General features: G+C 43.0%; 1 protein-coding gene across 1 annotated transcript in view; it reads left to right on the top strand.

The window, feature by feature from the left end:
* Positions 1-17,730, top strand: part of GPC3 (glypican 3) — a 416,111-nt gene that overhangs the window by 309,488 nt on the left and 88,893 nt on the right. The window contains exon 6 of the mRNA XM_045882705.3: positions 6,326-6,446. Coding sequence (XP_045738661.1) covers positions 6,326-6,446 — 121 coding nt within the window. The remainder of the gene's footprint in view (positions 1-6,325; positions 6,447-17,730) is intronic.

Genomic DNA, 17,730 nt, shown 5'->3' with positions numbered 1-17,730 from the left:
CCAAACTCTTCTCCCCATGGCAGGTGATTTTCAACTTCTCACGCTTTCCTCACCATCTGGAAAATATTCTTTGCTTCTTTAGGTTTAAATGACTTCTTGAGTATATTCCAAGACCAATCTTTCAGTCCCCCCCCCTCCACCCCTCACGGGGAGCTTTGAAACTAGGTGAAAAACAGATTCTAATACAGATAGTCCCTTATATAGTTAATGCCCACTAAATGAGATATAAATGGATCGACATCTCTCCGGTTTCTTCTCTAGCTTTTACTTCCTGTCTGTTGAAATGTATTTGTAATTAATTTCTGAAAGGCTGTTGTTCCAGAACAGAGGGGCTTCTAGGAGTATGGTGGGTGTATGTTTCTGGCACTCTCCTGGTTGAGATTTGCTCTCAAGTGGTACTGCTATGCTGACAAATATGGAAAACATTTTCCTTTAAATATGTGCATAAATAAATAAGAAGCAAATTGTTGCTATCTTTATTAAATGTATTTACAAAACTCAGCTCTTTTCACCTTTGCTTTATTTTTCTGTTCATTTATGTAAATTAAGACGGCATCTTGCATAGAAGGAACTGTTTTTAGGCCTCTTAACAAGATGGTTTTTCTACCCTGTGTTCTGGTTTGTTTTTAAAGCTATTTATACTCTTTCAATTACCCCATTTTCCCATAGTGATTACTGTGGATTATTTATTCATTTCCAAAGAAATGAGCTGATAAATCAGGGGCTGCAGACAGTACTGCCGTCTTTCCATAAGATGGCGCTCTGAGAATGTGAGCTCTGTAACTTACAGCTCTTGGTCTAACCTGGCGGCAAATTAAACTTTGGTAAAATCACTTATTTGGGGGCGGGGGGGGGGGGGAGTTAGTCCTTCTAAGACTTGCTCTCAAACACTTGCCACCATTCTAATGCCTAGGGGAAGAAGGAAAGTGCATTTTCTAGAAGCCTCCCTGCCTTATATCCTGGCTAACAATGTTTGAAATCAGCAGTGTGCATTTTAAGGGACCTTTTTTTTTTTTGGAAAGATTATTTATTTATTTGACAGAGAGAGACACAGCGAGAGAGGGAACACGAGCAGGGGGAGTGGCAGAGGGAGAGGGAGAAGCAGGCTTCCCGCGGAGCAGGGAGCCCGATGCGGGGCTCGATCCCAGGACACTGGGATCATGACCTGAGCCGAAGGCAGACGCTTAACGACTGAGCCACCCAGGTGCCCCTTTAAGGGACCTTTTAAAGAATGGACTTTCTTCTAGAGGGGGGATTGTGATACTAACAACTTGTGCTGGTAGAAAAGCCCCTCTCTGGGTCTCAGTTTCTTCACCTACCAATGAGTGGATTGGACAAGATGATCTCTTAAGGGTGCTTCCGTTTCCAGCGATTTCCACATTTGAATTCATTGATTTCTTTCCACTACATCCTTGCTGCTGCAGCCAGCACAGAAATGGGAAGAAAAGATCGCCCAGTTTACGCTTGTTTGCCTCTCTTCCTCTTCTACAAGTGCTCTCTTTGCTTCAGCTGTCCCAAGACAAGCATGCCCAGATGTCCTGTTTTAATTAGGTTCCTTTTCTCTTTATGGCTTTTGCACCAGTACCCCCCTTCTCCTCCCCCCCAATCCTTGACCAATCTGCCTGAACAGAACCATGTCCCCCTTTTCACTTCACAAATAGGGATTTCTTGGCATTATGGCAGACATTTTTGTGCTAAGCAGATACCAAAGTGGGTAGGAAAAGGCAAAGACACCGCATGTAATATGTAAAGGTGATGCTTTTTAGATCACACGTAACATGTCCAGCTAAGAAAACTTGAGATTCTGGAGGTAGGAACTTCTCTCTTCATTTTTCTTCCTCCGCTGGCTGGTATTCATTGCCAGAACCATGGCAGAGCTTTAGGAAAGAAGCGGTATTCCTGAGAGAGGACAATTAATCTAATTAGAGATGAGTGTCACTAAGTAGATAACTCATCATTAAAATCCTCTGTGGCCGACAGCGTCCCCGTTCCTGGCGCCCTGGGCAGTCTGTGGATGAGGGTCGCGCAGTGATGGCTCGTCCCCGTTCAGAGGCTCTCATGGACCCTGCACGCCAGTGGCACAGAGGGAGCCAGTGAAAATGAAATGCTGAATTAATTAATGCAAAAGCTACGGAGACACCCCTAACCGAGTCCCTCCGGGCTTGAAGCGGAGCATGCATGTTCCATAAAATTCCCCGGGGGCACATCACATCTGCCACATTGCTATAGCCGAGGCGACATTCTCCTGCATTCATTTTCCTGTTGTCCTTAGAGATTTTCAGATGGCCTTTGGTGCTTGTCTTGTGGCGTGCTGGTGGTGGTGGTCGTGGCGGATTATTTATTTCTCTGACCTCAATGTCATATCTCCCAAGAACACAAAATTTCACTGAATAGCGATACTGTTGGATCTGTGTTTGGGAGACGTCCAGGGCGACATCGTGTATATTGCGTTCTGTAAATATGCGTTCTGTCCTAAGAAGTCACCTTTGAGGGGCGCCTGGGTGGCTCAGTCATTAAGCGTCTGCCTTCGGCTCAGGTCATGATCCCGGGGTCCTGAGATTGAGCCCCGAATCGGGCTCCCTGCTCCACGGGGAGCCTGCTTCTCCCTCTGCCTCTGCCACTCCCCCTGCTCATGTGCTCTCTCTCTCTCTCTCTTTCTCTCTGACAAATAAATAAATAAAATCTTAAAAAAAAAACCAAGATTCTCCATTATCCTCAACAACCTCATCTCCCGCTCCGTTCCTTCTTCAGGCAGGCACTCAGGGATTGATTTAAAGATTTTTGGCATCTGAAGTTATACCATTCGCTGAGGCCTCTTTAAGAAAAAGAATACAAGGGGCACCTGGGTGGCTCAGTCATTAAGCGTCTGCCTTTGGCTCAGGTCATGATCCCAGGGTCCTGGGATCGAGCCCCACATCGGGCTCCCTGCTCAGTGGGGAGCCTGCTTCTCCCTCTGTCTGCCACTCCCCCTGCTTGTGCGCTTGCACTCTCTCTCTCTCTCTGACAAATAAGTGAATAAAATCTTTAAAAAAAAAAAAGAAGTCACCTTTGAGCTGGGCTGTTAGTAATGGCCACCGTAACTCTTACCAAGAAGGATTTCCCATAGGCCCTGCTTTTAATTATCTTTTCCTTCCTTTTGTTTTTTCTTTTGCCTTAAGAAAATTAACTACTATATAAAACTTCACTCGTTAAACATTAAATTATTATAAAGCTTTAAAAATGTACAAGATATGGAAGAACATAAAATAAAATTAAGAGTTCCCCAACATCTCCCCTTGCTCACCAGAGATAACTGCTATTATCATTTCTTAAAAATGTTCTGCGTCTATCTGGACACATATAAAGTACAGGAGAGTCATGCCTCTGCAGACCCATTTTTACCCCAAATGGAATCACATCGTACATTCTTGACCACTGCTTATATCTGCAACAATGTATCTTGAATTTGGCTTCATGCCAACACATACAGCTCGACTTCGTCCTTTTCACGTCTGCGTAATATTCCATTTAGGCTTTTAAGATTCCATTCTGTATTTTGTCCGGCTAAGGAGAACAGGGTAGAGTGGTGGGAAACAGAAATGGGGGAGGTATTGAGACACCTAAAGAGAGAGTGCAAGAACGCCGAGTTTTAAAACAGTGCCATGAAATTTTAGCAGCTATGGGAATCAGTTGGATCAGTACTTTGGGTTACTGCTTTGCGGAACACAGAAAATAAAGGCAAGTTTTAGGTTGAAGCCACAGGCCAGCTCCTCCTAACACTTCTGTAACCAGAAACCATGCTTAATTTACTGAAGTCCTTTGAGGATTTAAATAGCACATGGATAGAGCGGAACAGTGGATGCTATTTCAACTTTCAAAAAGTTTGGCAAGCTTTTCAACCCAAAGCTGTTTTTAAAAAATTGAGTCACCATGGGATTGGAGAGCAGTGTTTTGTCCTGGCTCCTGATCCATAGCTTGGAGATAAGAAACAAAAAAATAGAGCAAGCAATAGGGACACTTTTCCAGATGGCGGGAAAGAATACAGTAGGGCCACAAGGGATCAGCTGGGAACTAATGTGATTTAATATTTATAGGTGATTTGGAAGAGGGAGCATAGGGCAAAATCGCTACATTGGAAGATGTCTTTACACTATTCCAATGAGGATCATAAACTTTAGGAAGACGTTTGTTTTGTAGGAGCAGGCATAAAAGTGGCCGGCAAGCTTCAATATGAATAAGTCCCTGGAAATGTCTCTGGGGACACATTCCTGAAGTTCATTTCAGAAGATTTATAATAAGCCTTGCCTCTTTATCTGTGAATAGGGTCTCTGCTTCAGGCGTCAGTAGGTGCAAAGAAAGACATGATGAAGTTGCTGGTATCATCAGGAGGGAGATGGTATTTAAACAGCATTATGTGAACATAAAAGAGGAGGCTGGTAAGCTGATTGCCACAAGATATATAAATAAAGAACGCTACTTTGCGTTTCTTTAATATAGCCCCAGAGGCAACTGGTGTTTGATGGTTGGTGATCTGTGTATTCACTAATCTTCAAAGTTAAATAAGCAGAATATGTTAGGCTATCATTTCAGAAGAAATGCAATCAAATGTTCTCTTCAACTTTACTACAAAATATTTTCCTTTCCATGGGGTGCCTGGCTGGCTTGGTCGAAAGAGCACCCGACTCTTGATCTTGGTGTCGTGAGTTCGAGCCCCATGTTGGGTGTAGGGATTATTTTAAAAAAGTATTTTCCTTTTCATTGGATGCCTTTTAATTATGAAAGTCAGAACTAGATTTCCTGACCTCCTCTGCTACCACACGTCTTTTTCAAGGCATGTCCTGAATATTGGCAGATACATTATATCATGGAAGGGAACACCTAACAAAACCAGATCAATATCTTCTGAAGTTGTGGAATTTTCAGTAATAAATAATAAAGATGTCTGCCCTACCCACATCACAGTATGGTTGAGAAGCTCAAGTAAGCTGAATGATAAGAAACTGCCTTGTACAGTCATATGCAAAAACACAGTAGTATTAATTATTTATTGCATGTCATAATTTGGGATTACGAAATGAGAGGCGCCTGCGTGGCTCAGTCAGTTAAGCGTCACCCTTGAGCTCAGGTCATGATCTCAGGGTCCTTGGATCAAGCCCCACTTCGGGCTTCCTGCTCAACAGGGAGTCCGCTTCTCCCTTTGCCCCTCCCCCTCCCCCTGCTCATGCTCTCTCTCTCTCTCAGATAAATAAATAAATAAAATCTTAAAAAAAAAGAAATATGAAGTGACTAAATTCTAGGAAATTATCCATTACAAGGATGTTCTTTGCGGCATTGTTTTATTAGCAAATTATTAGAAATAACTCCATTTTTCATCAGGGATTGGATAAATAAATTATGATATAGCCATACCGAAGAATAAGGACAAGACAGCTATTTATGTTCTGACATGGAAATATGTCCAAGATATATGTTAAGTGATAAAAAGTTGCAAATCAGCATGACTAGTATGCTTCCAATTTGGGTTAGAATTATGTGTTAGTAAAAGTGTGTGGAAACCCCTAGAAGAATATATATCAGACTGTTAGCCATGCTTCTCTCTTGGAAGGATGGGATGATGGGGGAACTTTTACTTTATGCTTTGTTTATTTCTGTACTGTTTAAATTGTTTACAATGAACATTATTATTTTTGTAATTAAAAATACAAATAAAAGAAATACGAATTTGCCCTTAACGCACCGACTATCCTGTTGTAATTGGGGGGAAAAAGTGTTTCAGGCAAGGGCAAATTTATACTGTACATGGCTTGGGAATGCCTCCTGAAAAGAAACCCAACTCCAAGGCCTACAAGAAATAGTGGGAGGAGGCAGTGGAGGAGAAGGAAGAGGTAAAGAATATACAAGCGTCTTTCTTTTTCCAGTGAGTAGAGAGCACACTCAGAGTTAAGGTCCCTTCTGCGTGTTCCCCTGACTAAGACGCAGGACCTCCCTTAACTAAGTAGCTCTCATCACTCTGAGTTGCCAGTGGCCCTTACTCTTCTGGACGCCACAGTAGATCCAGAACACAATAAGGGAGGGGACTTTGTCTGTCTTGTTCATTGTTGTATCCCCAACTCCTTGGGGGGGAAAAAAAAAGGATGTTGAATTAATGTTTGTTGACTGTTGAAGGTTCTCCATTGCAAATAGACTCTATCTGGAGTTGTTTACTTTTGCACCATAGGGTCATCCGCGGTTTAAAAGGCTGAAGAGAGCTTGTGGTCAGCTTGACCACTGGCATCAAGTATAGTCAGCTTTTATTTTGCTTGGGACCCTCCTGTGACAAACCTTTTCTTTACCGTCCCCTTTCCAGATACAGCCAGAAGGCAGCGAGGAATGGCATGAAAAATCAGTTCAACCTCCATGAGCTGAAAATGAAGGGCCCCGAGCCAGTGGTCAGTCAAATTATTGACAAGCTGAAGCACATTAACCAGGTAAGTGGTAAATTGAACAAAAATGGAAATGGGGAAAAAAAATGAGGGATGGTCAGTGTCCGCTGTTCCAGTTGTGTTCTTGGGCTTTCGGAGAGGCAGCCGTTCTTCATTTTCTTCAAAGATTCTCTCTGTTGGGGCGCCTGGGTGGCTCAGTGGGTTAAGTGTCCGGCTTGTGATTTCAGCTCAGGTCATGATCTCAGGGTCATGAGACTAAGCCTCAAGTCGGGCTCCATGCTCGGCGGGAGTCTGCTAGAGATTCTCTCTCCCTCTGCCCCTCCCCCCACTCATGCGCGCACACGCACACACTCTCTCAAATAAATAAATAAATCTTAGAAAAAGATTCTCTCTGTTAAAAAGGACTTCTGACTCTTGTTTTTTACTCCATTTTTATTTTATTTTAGGTTTATTTATTTTTTTTAGTAATCACAACACCCAACATGGGGCTCGAACCCATGACCCTGAAATCAAGAGTCACACACCCTTCCAACTGAGCCAGCCAGATGCCCCTTCATCCCAGTTTTAAATAATAAAGAAAATATCATAATATTAGAGAAAGCTTGGAAAATGGAAAAATATTTCTCACAATCCCATCACTCTATCCTGTTTTCATTTTTAGCTGTTCTTTTCTAATATTTGTTCAGAAAACCACACTCACACAGGCTTGTTACATAACTGGAACCACACAAGTGATTTATAGTTCTTAAAATTAACACTACATTGGAAACACTTTTTCATGTTGTCACAAATCTTCATATTAATCATTTTTTTGTGGCTGCCTAAGATTTAAGTATTCATCATGATAATCAGCTTGCTTTTGCTGGACATTGAGATTGCTTCAGATTTTTTACCATCATAAATAAAGCTACCTCTTCACGCGTGGCGCTTTCTCCTGATCTTAGATCATTTTCTTAAAATATTGGTGTTATCAGGTTAAAAGATATGAGCATTTTAACGCATGTTTCCAAGTTGCTTTCCAACGGGAACGTGTATCAGCTTTCACTGCCACTAGGAAGATACTAGAAGACCAGCTTCACTGCACCCTTGCCAACTTCTGACTCACTGCCATGCACAGAGACACCCACAGATTCCCTTGACCTGTACACAGAGTTTTTCCTCTCATGAGGAGTTTAGTAACTAAGACACAAATAGAAGTTAGTTGTACCATCTGCTTGTGATTGCTTTGTGGCCACAATAAAAAAAAATGCCACCAAAAGTGCCACCGTATACCAGAGTGACACCATGGATCCTGGCACCACCAACTTCTATTTGTAGCCTAGAAAGAACTTAATGCAACTAAAATCCTTATGCAGGGGCAGAGGTTTGTGTATGAAGACACTGGCGTGGCTTTATTTTTTAATATGAAGATTAGCAATGACATTTTTGTGGTTCTTAGAAAATGTTTGGAAGGGCTTTCTAATAGTGGTATATTTCACTGCAAATGGCTTTGTGAAAGTATTTACAACACACTTGGGTTTGGCTCCTCCAGTGCCTAATTAAGTGCTCTGCACTCAGTGAGCACTTAATAACCAGTTGTTAGTGCTGCTGAGCACATGATAATGGAAGTCGCTGCCTGAAAGACCCTTCTCTCTGTAACTCCCAACCTCACGAAGTTCTGCAGAGCCTGGCTAGACGTAGTATGATTTCTCCAGAATGCGTCTCTGAAGGGTTCAGAGCACAGTGTAAACCACTTCTGTGGAGGTGTAAGGGCATGCTACGCTTCACCTGGGGACAACAGCAGTCATTGTCCTCTGAATAATTTCCCAATTATCTCTAGCCAGCTCTATCTGGGGGGCTCCACTCAACTGGTTAGACCCCCCCCCAACACACACACACACACTGGTGAGGCCAGACTCTCAGGCTCCATCACTGTGCCCCTAATCCTAAAAGAATACTATCAACAGATCTCTTTGGTCAGTGGACCTGAAGGAACACCTACTATGTGCTCAGCCAGGTGCCAGGGCCTTTGGGACCCACAAGTCTAATGCTCTGTATTCATAGCTTCCTTGGAAGGACGCACAGGCAGAGAATGTGCTTTCAGATAGAAGGCAGCCTGTGATGAAGAGCCAGAGGACGCTGCCACTCATCCATTCTGGCTGGCCGGCCTGAGGTGGGCGGGGCTGGGACAAGAAGCATCGCAGAGGGTGCCAGCGCCCAGAGCTGCCACGAGCAATGAGTAGGTAAAGACAAAACCAGGGAGTGGCAGGCATAAGAAAGATCAAAGGCCTGCGGGTGTACTCCCCAGTGGAAAAAGGGAATGCCATATCATATCAGACGTGGGCTTCTATGTGATCCAGTGGTCACTAAAAAATACAGCCTTGTAGCAAAGACGTTGAGGGTTTGATACTCATACTGTGGGGGACCATGTGGGAGTGTGGGAAGAACGTGGGCTTTGGATCCAGATGGATATAGAACCAGATACCAGATGGTATAGAACTTTGGGCAAGTCATCGGACCTGAGCTTTAGTTTTCTCATCTCTAGTACAGAGAGATATCAAAACCTCTCTTACAAGGTTCTTGTGAGGATTAGAAATTTGATCTATACCCCCATTATAGAAAGCTTAAATATAATTATAGATAAAACATATTTTATGTATTACATATTTTTACCTATATACACAAATATATATAATTGCATATGCCCGACAGACAGTAAATGGCAATTAAGATGATTATAATTCAGGATTTTCTCTGTAGGCAGGACTTGAGTTTGAAAGGGAGCATTAGTCCAGTACTTTTTGCCAGTCTATCTAACCTGCTTCCCCAATTTTGTGCGATTGTAGATCCCTTTGATGTGTCTCTTCTTTGCTCTCCCATGTTGTTTCCTTCCGTCCCCTTTCTCTGACTTCCAGCCCCAAAAGCTGAAACCAGTTCATGGGTAGGGAGGTGTATATTATGAGAGTTGAAAAAGGCACCATTACAATTTCTTTCTCCCACCTCTGCCGTGAATATGTGTGTATGTGAACATTTTTGGTTCCCTTACAAATACCATTGAGCAACCAATTAATTCTCATTGATAGACCAGTTTTACCTGTTTAAGTAGAGCTGTTAAAATTGCTTGGGCTCCAAACACCCACAGTGACTTCTTTTTCTCATCTGTCTTGCTTTACATAGCCCAAACACATTTGTTTTCAGACCTTCAATAAAATTCCTAGTTTGGCTGTGATTCAATCTGAAAGTGAGACATTTTAAGAAAGTCAAAGAACGTTACAATGATGATAATGATGGTGAAGAAGATGATGATGATGTGTCGTGTTTGTATAGCACATAACCATATTTCAAAGTGATTTCATGTTCTAAAAGTCTAACTGGTTGTACTGGGAAAAATAGTCAACCTGGAATGGTATAAGATAGAGTCCTGTCACAGAATCAGTCTTTTCAAGAACTCATTGTTACCTTTGGACATTATTTAGTCCTTACTGACCCCTGTGGGTAAGTGATATATGATCATTGTCCCTTTTTTATAGCTAGAGAAACTGAGGCAGAAATCCACCGAAGGCTGAGTGGGCATGCTGCCAAAACATCCAGTGAGTTTGGTTGAAAATTCGATCAATCATCCAGATGTTGTTTCCTGTACACTGCCAAACATCTGGATTCACTGAATGCCTGACTAAACTGACCTAAAGTTTTAGTGATTGGAACTTGATAGAATCGAGTTAACTTGCCCAAGTTCACATGTAAGTGAGTGGTGAGTCCAGGAGTGTAATGGCTATTTTCCTAGGCCCCTTGCTTGGGGCTGCATCTATTAAGCTATAGTAGGATGCTCTAACATACACATCTGTAAATGCAGAGCTACCTACTTCTCTCTGTCTATGCACGTATGCCCACGTGCATCCATTCAGATGGACCGTAGCTGGGCCATTTATGAGCACTTCCCAAAATAACTCTTCACTTTCTTCCGTAGCAATTCTCAGCTGCCTCCTTTCAGGTTATAGTTGCTGTTGATAGCGCTGAAAATAATATACTCACTAAGGGAATAAAGTAACATTATTTCCATATTGACAGTCCCATGGTGTAACCTTGAGGGGATGGGTTCAGGGTCAGGCCCGGGCCCCTTTCCTGGGAAGGCCTGCAGGTGTGGAATGGCCTCCCCTCCTCCTTCCAAGCCAGAGTTCATGTGTAACATTCCCACGATTGGAAATGAGGACCTTTTTATTTCCTTTTCAGTTTCTAATTTGTGCAAGGATTTATTGTCTTGTGTTAGCAGAGCAATTGAACTCCTTTAAGCCCTCAGTGTCAGTTCTGAAATTTGCTAGGCAATATTGCTTTAAATACACACACACACACAAGTTTTGTTTTTATTTTTGCCTGGAGAGAAGACCCCCCAAATACCAAGAATGATCACAATACATTCTTACCCAGATGATACTGTGGGCCATTTGCCCTCTAACCCAGCTCTGTTGGTGACATTTTCTCTCTCTTTAAGAGTAGCTGTGTAGTTAGTGTGAATTCAGTGGTCCCTGAGCTGCTCTCTGTTATTCTTCCCCAGGAAAATCTCGCTGTTTATTGTTTTTCCCCAGTTTCAGTTCCGGTTCAAATGGAATTCCAGAAATTGTTTCCCTGCCTGTTGTAAACAGTTGAAAAGCTCTGACACCAAATTTCATTCAAAGTTGGATAAAGTCTCATCTGTTTGGGATGGTTGAAATGTCCTGCTGAATGGTGGGGGAGTGGACGAGATGGCCTCTTAAGATTCCTTCCAGCCGTGTGATTCCGTGATTTGTGACTCAAGGTCAGCCTTTAACCCAGCACCCTCTTGTGAACAAGTCTTGTGACTTTATTCTCTGCTCTGCCACTCTTTTTAAAACACCCTGTTCCCAGGTCACCCCTTTCTACTTTGTAACCTCTCATCTTTTCGGAGATTGTTCTCTTCCCACCAGTCCTCCAGCCTAGGCAGATGGAACTTCAACTTGCCCTTCCCTGCCCCGCCCCCCCACCCAATTCTTCTGTCCTACTGCCTTGTTCCCATTAGGCTATGAAAACATTAAATTAGAAAACCACTTTTGCATTTATCACCCCTAAAGTTTCCCTCCTCTGGGGCCAGATAGGTGACCGGTCTTCGGATCAGGTTAGCCACGTGACTCCATAGGAATGATAATAATTCTGCCATATAATGGCGCAGCGCGGTTCAGTTTGTAAAGCTCTTTCATGTACATTAGATAAACTGATCTTCACAATGGCTCTGAGAAGCAGGCATCATTACCTCCGTTTACCAGATGAAGAAACGAGGGGCACGGGAAGGCCAAGTGAGTGACAGATCGTAAGTGGGAGGCCTAGACCTAGGATCTAGGGCCGCTGATTTCTGGCTGTGCGCTCTTGCCTTCTGCTTCTTGGAAGCCACGCCCCACCTTGTGCTAGACATAAAGGACATGTACATGTACACGAAGGCAGATGGTCAAAGAAGAATTTGACATGTAAGCAGACAGTGGGACAGCGCCATTTCCATCCCCCTCCATAAACACCTGAAAAGTATTTTTAAGATGCCTGACAGATGACTCCAGTATCGTGAAAAGGTGCTGGCTGCTGAAATAGAAAGTTAAAATTTTTAATAAGTTAATTAGTAAAGTTGTTAAGTGTCAGAGAGGTTCTCAGGACATTCCTTAGCATGTGATTCAAAAACAAAATCTGGAAATGCATCTCAGGCATGATAGAAAACACTCTGAGGAACTTTTTTCAGAGTCTTCCCACAATAAAACCAGCGAGAGTCGTAAAACACGGGCCTAGTCCGATGGTTGCTAGAAAAGCCAACACTGATCTAAAATGTCGAAATAAAAGGAGAGACCTTTTGAGAGGCAAATATAAATAAAAGACCTTTCCAAATGGAATTACGTCCCAGTGTCTGTCACACTTCTTCACATACAAATAGCGTGGCAGAACTTTAGGAAGGGCCATTTCCATATGGAGCCAGAATGTGTGTGTGTGTGTGTGTGTGTGTGTGAAAGACAGAGTATCTACAATGGCGTGTTAACAAGAGCCAGTGAATGACTTCTGAGTTACAAAAGGACAATGTGAGTTGGTCTTTAAATAGCAGACCTAGACTCTGTGGAGCTAAACATTATTTCATGAAGTAAAAGGGAATTAGCCGATGCATTCCAAAACACATTTATCATTAAAAAATCTTCTGTCATTTTGCTTAATAGCCTGAAAAATAATTACGATGTCTGGTGGCTTTGGGGAGCATGTGTTTTTAGTATCTTAATTACTATGTACAGTTTAATAACACTGCACCAAGAAGAATTCCCAAGTATTTCATATTAAATTTATTGAAAATGAGCTATTTGCTATATTTAGAAAATATAGGACTAAAGGTACGTAAATTGGCCCACGTATTTTAGTCCTTGCATATGAAATGAAATTACTCAAATAAAATGGAAGATGAGTCAGGAGTGGTGGGCCAAAATGTTATTGATAGCAGTATTGGGGTAATCTTGACTTAGCAATGAAGGGAAATACGATATCTTTTTTCACTGTAGTATTATACTCTCTTGAGTGTTTTGTTTTAGTTAGAAGTATTGAACGTGTCAGGGGCACCTGGGCAGCTCGGTTGGTTGAGTGTTTGACTCTTGGTTTCAGCTCAGGTCATGAACTCAGGGTCCTAGGATCGAGCCCTGCAGCGAGCTCTGTGCCCAGCAGGGAGTCTGCTTGTCCCTCTCTCTGCCCCCACTCTCGCTCTCTCTCTCAAATAAATAAATTTTTTAAAAAGGGGGGGGACACCCAGGTGGCTCAGTTGGTTAAGTGTCTGACTCCAGCTCAAGTCATGATCTCGGGGTCCTGGGATCGAGCCCTGCAGCAGGCTCTGTGCCCAGCAGGGAGTCTGCTTGTCCTTCTGTCCCTCTGCCTACTCATGCTCTCCTCTCTGTCTCTCTCTCTTAAATAAATAAATACATAAAATCTTTGAAAAAAATGAAGTATTGGACGTGTAACCTGTGGAAAGACAAGCTCTACATATGACAAGAGAATTCTATCAAATTGTAAAGGTGACCAGATTTACAAAGTTAGAGATATAGTTCCAAAATAGCTATGAAATCCATGAGGTCTCATATTCTATTCCTATTTACCTCCTGGCCAAATGCAACACATTTTTTAAAAGATTTTATTTATTTATTTGAGAGAGAGTACGTGTGCACACACACCAGTGCGGGGGAGAGGGGCAGAGGGAGAGGAAGAAGCTGAGCAGGGAGCTCTCCTGCTGATCCCTCAGATCATGACCTGAGCCTGAGCCCAAGATAGACACTTAGCCAACTGAGCCACCCAGGCTCCCCTGCAACACATTTTTAAAAAAATAAATAGTTTCTGGGGCGCGTGGGTGGCTCAGTCATTAAACGTCTGCCTTCGGCTCAGGTCGTGATCCCAGGGTCCCGGGATCAAGCCCCACATCGGGCTTCCTGCTCAGCGGGAAGCCTGCTTCTCCCTCTCCCTCTCCCACTCCCCCTGCTTGTGTTCCCTCTCTCGCTGTCTCTCTGTCAAATAAATAAATAAAATCTTAAAAAAAAAAATGAGTACTGGATTCTTAAATGTAGTGAATAGCTATGATATATAAAAGATATTAGAGGGACGCCTGGGTGGCTCAGTCGGTTGGGTGTCTGCCTTTGGCTCAGGTCATGTTCCCAGGGTCCTGGGATCAAGCCCCGCATCGGGCTCTCTGCTCCGCGGGAAGCCTGCTTCTCCCTCTCCCGTTCCTCCTGCTTGTGTTCCCTCTCTCGCTGTGTGTCTCTCTGTCAAATAAATAAATAAAATCTTTAAAATAAATAAATAAATAAATAAATAAATAAATAAATAGTTTCAAATGGTTGCTCTCTACCCCCATAAACCTTCATGTATGTTCAAATACTGTTTGAGAAATTCAGAGGTAACTTTTCACCCAGAGAGATATGTATATATATATAATATAAATTCTCTGTTTCCTATAGCACCTAACATAGTGTCACGTACAGAGTAGACATGGAACATACACAACATTTTGGTGATCAGTTTATTCAAAGGACTCAACCTTGGCTACTCAATTTATTTCTGAATTTAGATTCAATTTAAGGCACTCCTCACATTCGACATTGAACCAGCTTTTGTGCCAAAGGGCAGGGTTACATAAGTGCAGGGTTATAGTTAGCAGGGGCCTTTAGGCTTAGTCCAACCCTCTGGTTTTACCGATGAATAAATCGAAGGCACGAGAGAGAAATGACACGTCCAGAGTCCTACTACCAGAAAACAGCAACGCCGAGCCCAGGAGAGGAGCACAGTAGTATTTTGCCATGCCATCGCTCGGCTGCCAAAGGCTCCCGTGTCAGGCGAGACGTGCTTGCAAACACACAGGCACATTTTCCTCTACGGTCCTCCTGAGCACGGCAGAAGCCCACACTTCAGCAGTTCATCTTTGGAACCAAAAGCAGAACAGCACGAGGCAGGAACTTGCTAATTATTTATCCCTCCTTATGGATATTAACCAGTGTTTGGTCACAACGAGTACACCTTGGGGCCGTCACCTCCCTGAGCCCATGGAGCAGTGGCCCGCGTGGCACCGAGGGGGATGGGCGCGTCTGCTGGGATCAATGAACCCAGAGCAGGAAGAGGTAGCAGGACCTGTGGCTCAGAGCCTTATACGCCCCTCTCCTCCCCCCCCATCCACCCTAGGTCTGCCTCAGGCTCCCATCCACGTTCAGGGGCCCAGTCATCCTTTCGCTCTAGGGCTCTGGATCTCAGCTCCTCCACCTTCCTGGGCCCCCCTTTAACAGTTTCTCTTAGTGCGTCCTCCCTCCTTCCAGAATGGCAAAATTAGCATCCTATTAGTCAGTGGGTTCCAGTGCCAGTTAGCTCAGTTGTTCAGGCAGTGTATTCAGATTGGTCTCCATAGGGAGTAGAGATGTGGGAGACGTGCTTGGCGGGGTTGTTCTGAGTCCCCCATTCCTATTTTAACCGGAGCTGCTACAGTTTTAAAATCTGCTTTACATATCTGTCTTCTGAGTAAGATTTCCCTTACACAGAGGGTTCCGACTGCTAACACAATAAAAATCTCAGGGTGCCCTTGAAGCTGACATTAAAGGTTTAAGCCCATATGAGCCATGTTTTCATGCGAGCATTCATGCAACGGATCTCCTAAATATCTACAACCTTCAAGGCTGTCACAGAACGCCTTCCAGTCCCCGTTAGCCACCTCCTAAAATGAACTGTTGGTTAAAAGGGGGACCAAATGGGCGCGTGTGAATGGCTTGGTGGAGATATTATTCCTATTGGAAGTGATGTTCCTGGTGGAAGGCCCATGTTCTTTGAAGCTGAAGACCAACACATCTCAGTTCTCCTTGCCCGCGCCATTAGGATTCTGACAATATCCAATGGAAATAAAACTAGCTTGTCTATACAGAGCAGACACTTTTGCCCCTGGATGGCAGCCCTTTCTTCATTGGCTCAACCAAATGTTTGGCCTCCGTCCTGGGTGTGCCCAGGGTTATTTGAGACCTAACCCTGTGCTGTAAACTTATTTGACACATGACCAGAGATGTTTCCATGTTCTGTGTGGGCTCCATGTCAGTACTCAGTAAAATGTAAAATAACAATGATGGAGTCAAGTCTGTATCCCTAACTATATGCTTGTCTTGGATGGCAGCTGCAGTGATTTTGCATAGCAATTGTTAAGTGGAGTATTTCCAGCAGATTTCTAATTAATGTCAAAGTGAAAAATACATTATTAATATGCACTGGAAGATATCGGATAGTTTCCTAATAGGGTTAAAGTATGATCTTCTTTGTTTAATTAGTTGATCTGGATATTATTTTCTTCATAGTCCATATTCTGCCAGGACGTCACTTTTCAGAGTAAAATCTGTTCTGCATTATGGGCGAGCAGTTGACAAGACCAAAAAAAGCTAAGAGAATTACTATCGTGGTCTGCCATAAATAATGAGGCCCAAGTTCACATCAGTTATATCCCAGGGCACTGAAGAGTCTTCTGGTTATTATCATGGTATCATTGTTAGCAAATTTTGAGTCATCACAACAAACAAGAAGAGCCGAAAGACTGGAGAGAGACCTGATTTTTTAACCTTACCTTTAATAAGGGGGTAGAGGGGCATCTGAGGGACTCAGTTTGTTAAGCATCTGACTCTTGATTTCAGCTCAGGTCATGTTCTAGGGTCATGAGATCGAGCCCAGTGTTGGGCTCCACACTGCTGAGCGTGGAGCCTGCTTAAGATTTTCTCTGTCTCTCTCTCTCCTTCTGCCCCTCCTCTGCACTTGCTTGCTCTCTCTCTCTCTCTCTTTTTCTAAAAAACATAAGGGGTAGATATTGAACTGTGGATACCACAAATCAGGGAGCCTGGTATCACATCTTAGTAAAATTCTAGATTAGATTCTTGGAGAGCATGAGCTTTTAGAAGCCACCATGATGATGCCTAGGAGCCACTGTGGGCTCACTCAGAACAAATCAAGCCATTTCCCTTTATGAGTGTGTATGTGTGTCTGATTTTACTAGATCAGGGGAATGGCACAGACATGGCATACCCACATTTCAGCAAGGTGTTCGCCAGAGATTCCTCTGATCCTTTTTAAGCAGGTGACAAGTAATGTTGGCTAAGTGATCATATAGTTTAGTAAATGTATAGCTAATTAACCATCATATCTGAAGAATATTTTCTTAACATATCAGTGTCAGCCTGGAGAGAGGAGTTTAGTTGTTTGCTTTGTACTTGACCCCTATCGCCTCAAGTTTTTACCAGTGACTTAACTGAAGACAGAGAAGGCATAATTTTCATATCTAGTGATGGCATGAAGCTACGTAAGGTTAGCTAATACTAGATAACACAATCAGGATCCAAAAGTATCTCAGCAGGCTGGAATGGCAGAGAAAATTAGCAAAGTGAAATGTTACAAGGATAAATGCAAAGTGTTCCATGTAAATTCACAAACTTGACTACAAAAGCACAACTGGGGAAACCCAGCTTAGTAGACATCTTTGTTTTTAATTACGATGGAAACAGCAATAAGGAGCAATGAAATCTTCACTGACCCACAAGAATATATCTCTCAAATAGAGTGATCACTTAGCAGCTCTTTGGATGTTGTGGCCATTATTGGCAGGGTGAAGGGGAACATATATGTACGTGTGTGTTGGGGTGGGAGAGGGAGGGGCATGGAAGTGAGTGTCTGGGAAAATATTCTCTATTCTGTTTAGGGGTTCAAAAGGACTGTTTTGGGATTATAATGTTCACTGCTCCACCTGAGTTTTTGTTAAACTAGTACTACCTGCTTTAGTTGTTAAGTCTTTTTTTTTTTTAAAGATTTTATTTATTTATTCATGAGA

The sequence above is a fragment of the Mirounga angustirostris genome, unplaced genomic scaffold, assembly GCF_029215605.1.
Source record: "Mirounga angustirostris isolate CCGP_5_RB_7025 unplaced genomic scaffold, mMirAng1.0.hap1 SCAF_11, whole genome shotgun sequence".
Taxonomy (NCBI): domain Eukaryota; kingdom Metazoa; phylum Chordata; class Mammalia; order Carnivora; family Phocidae; genus Mirounga; species Mirounga angustirostris.
Note: the sequence above shows the minus strand (reverse complement) of the source record. Positions and strands in the feature narration are given on the sequence as shown.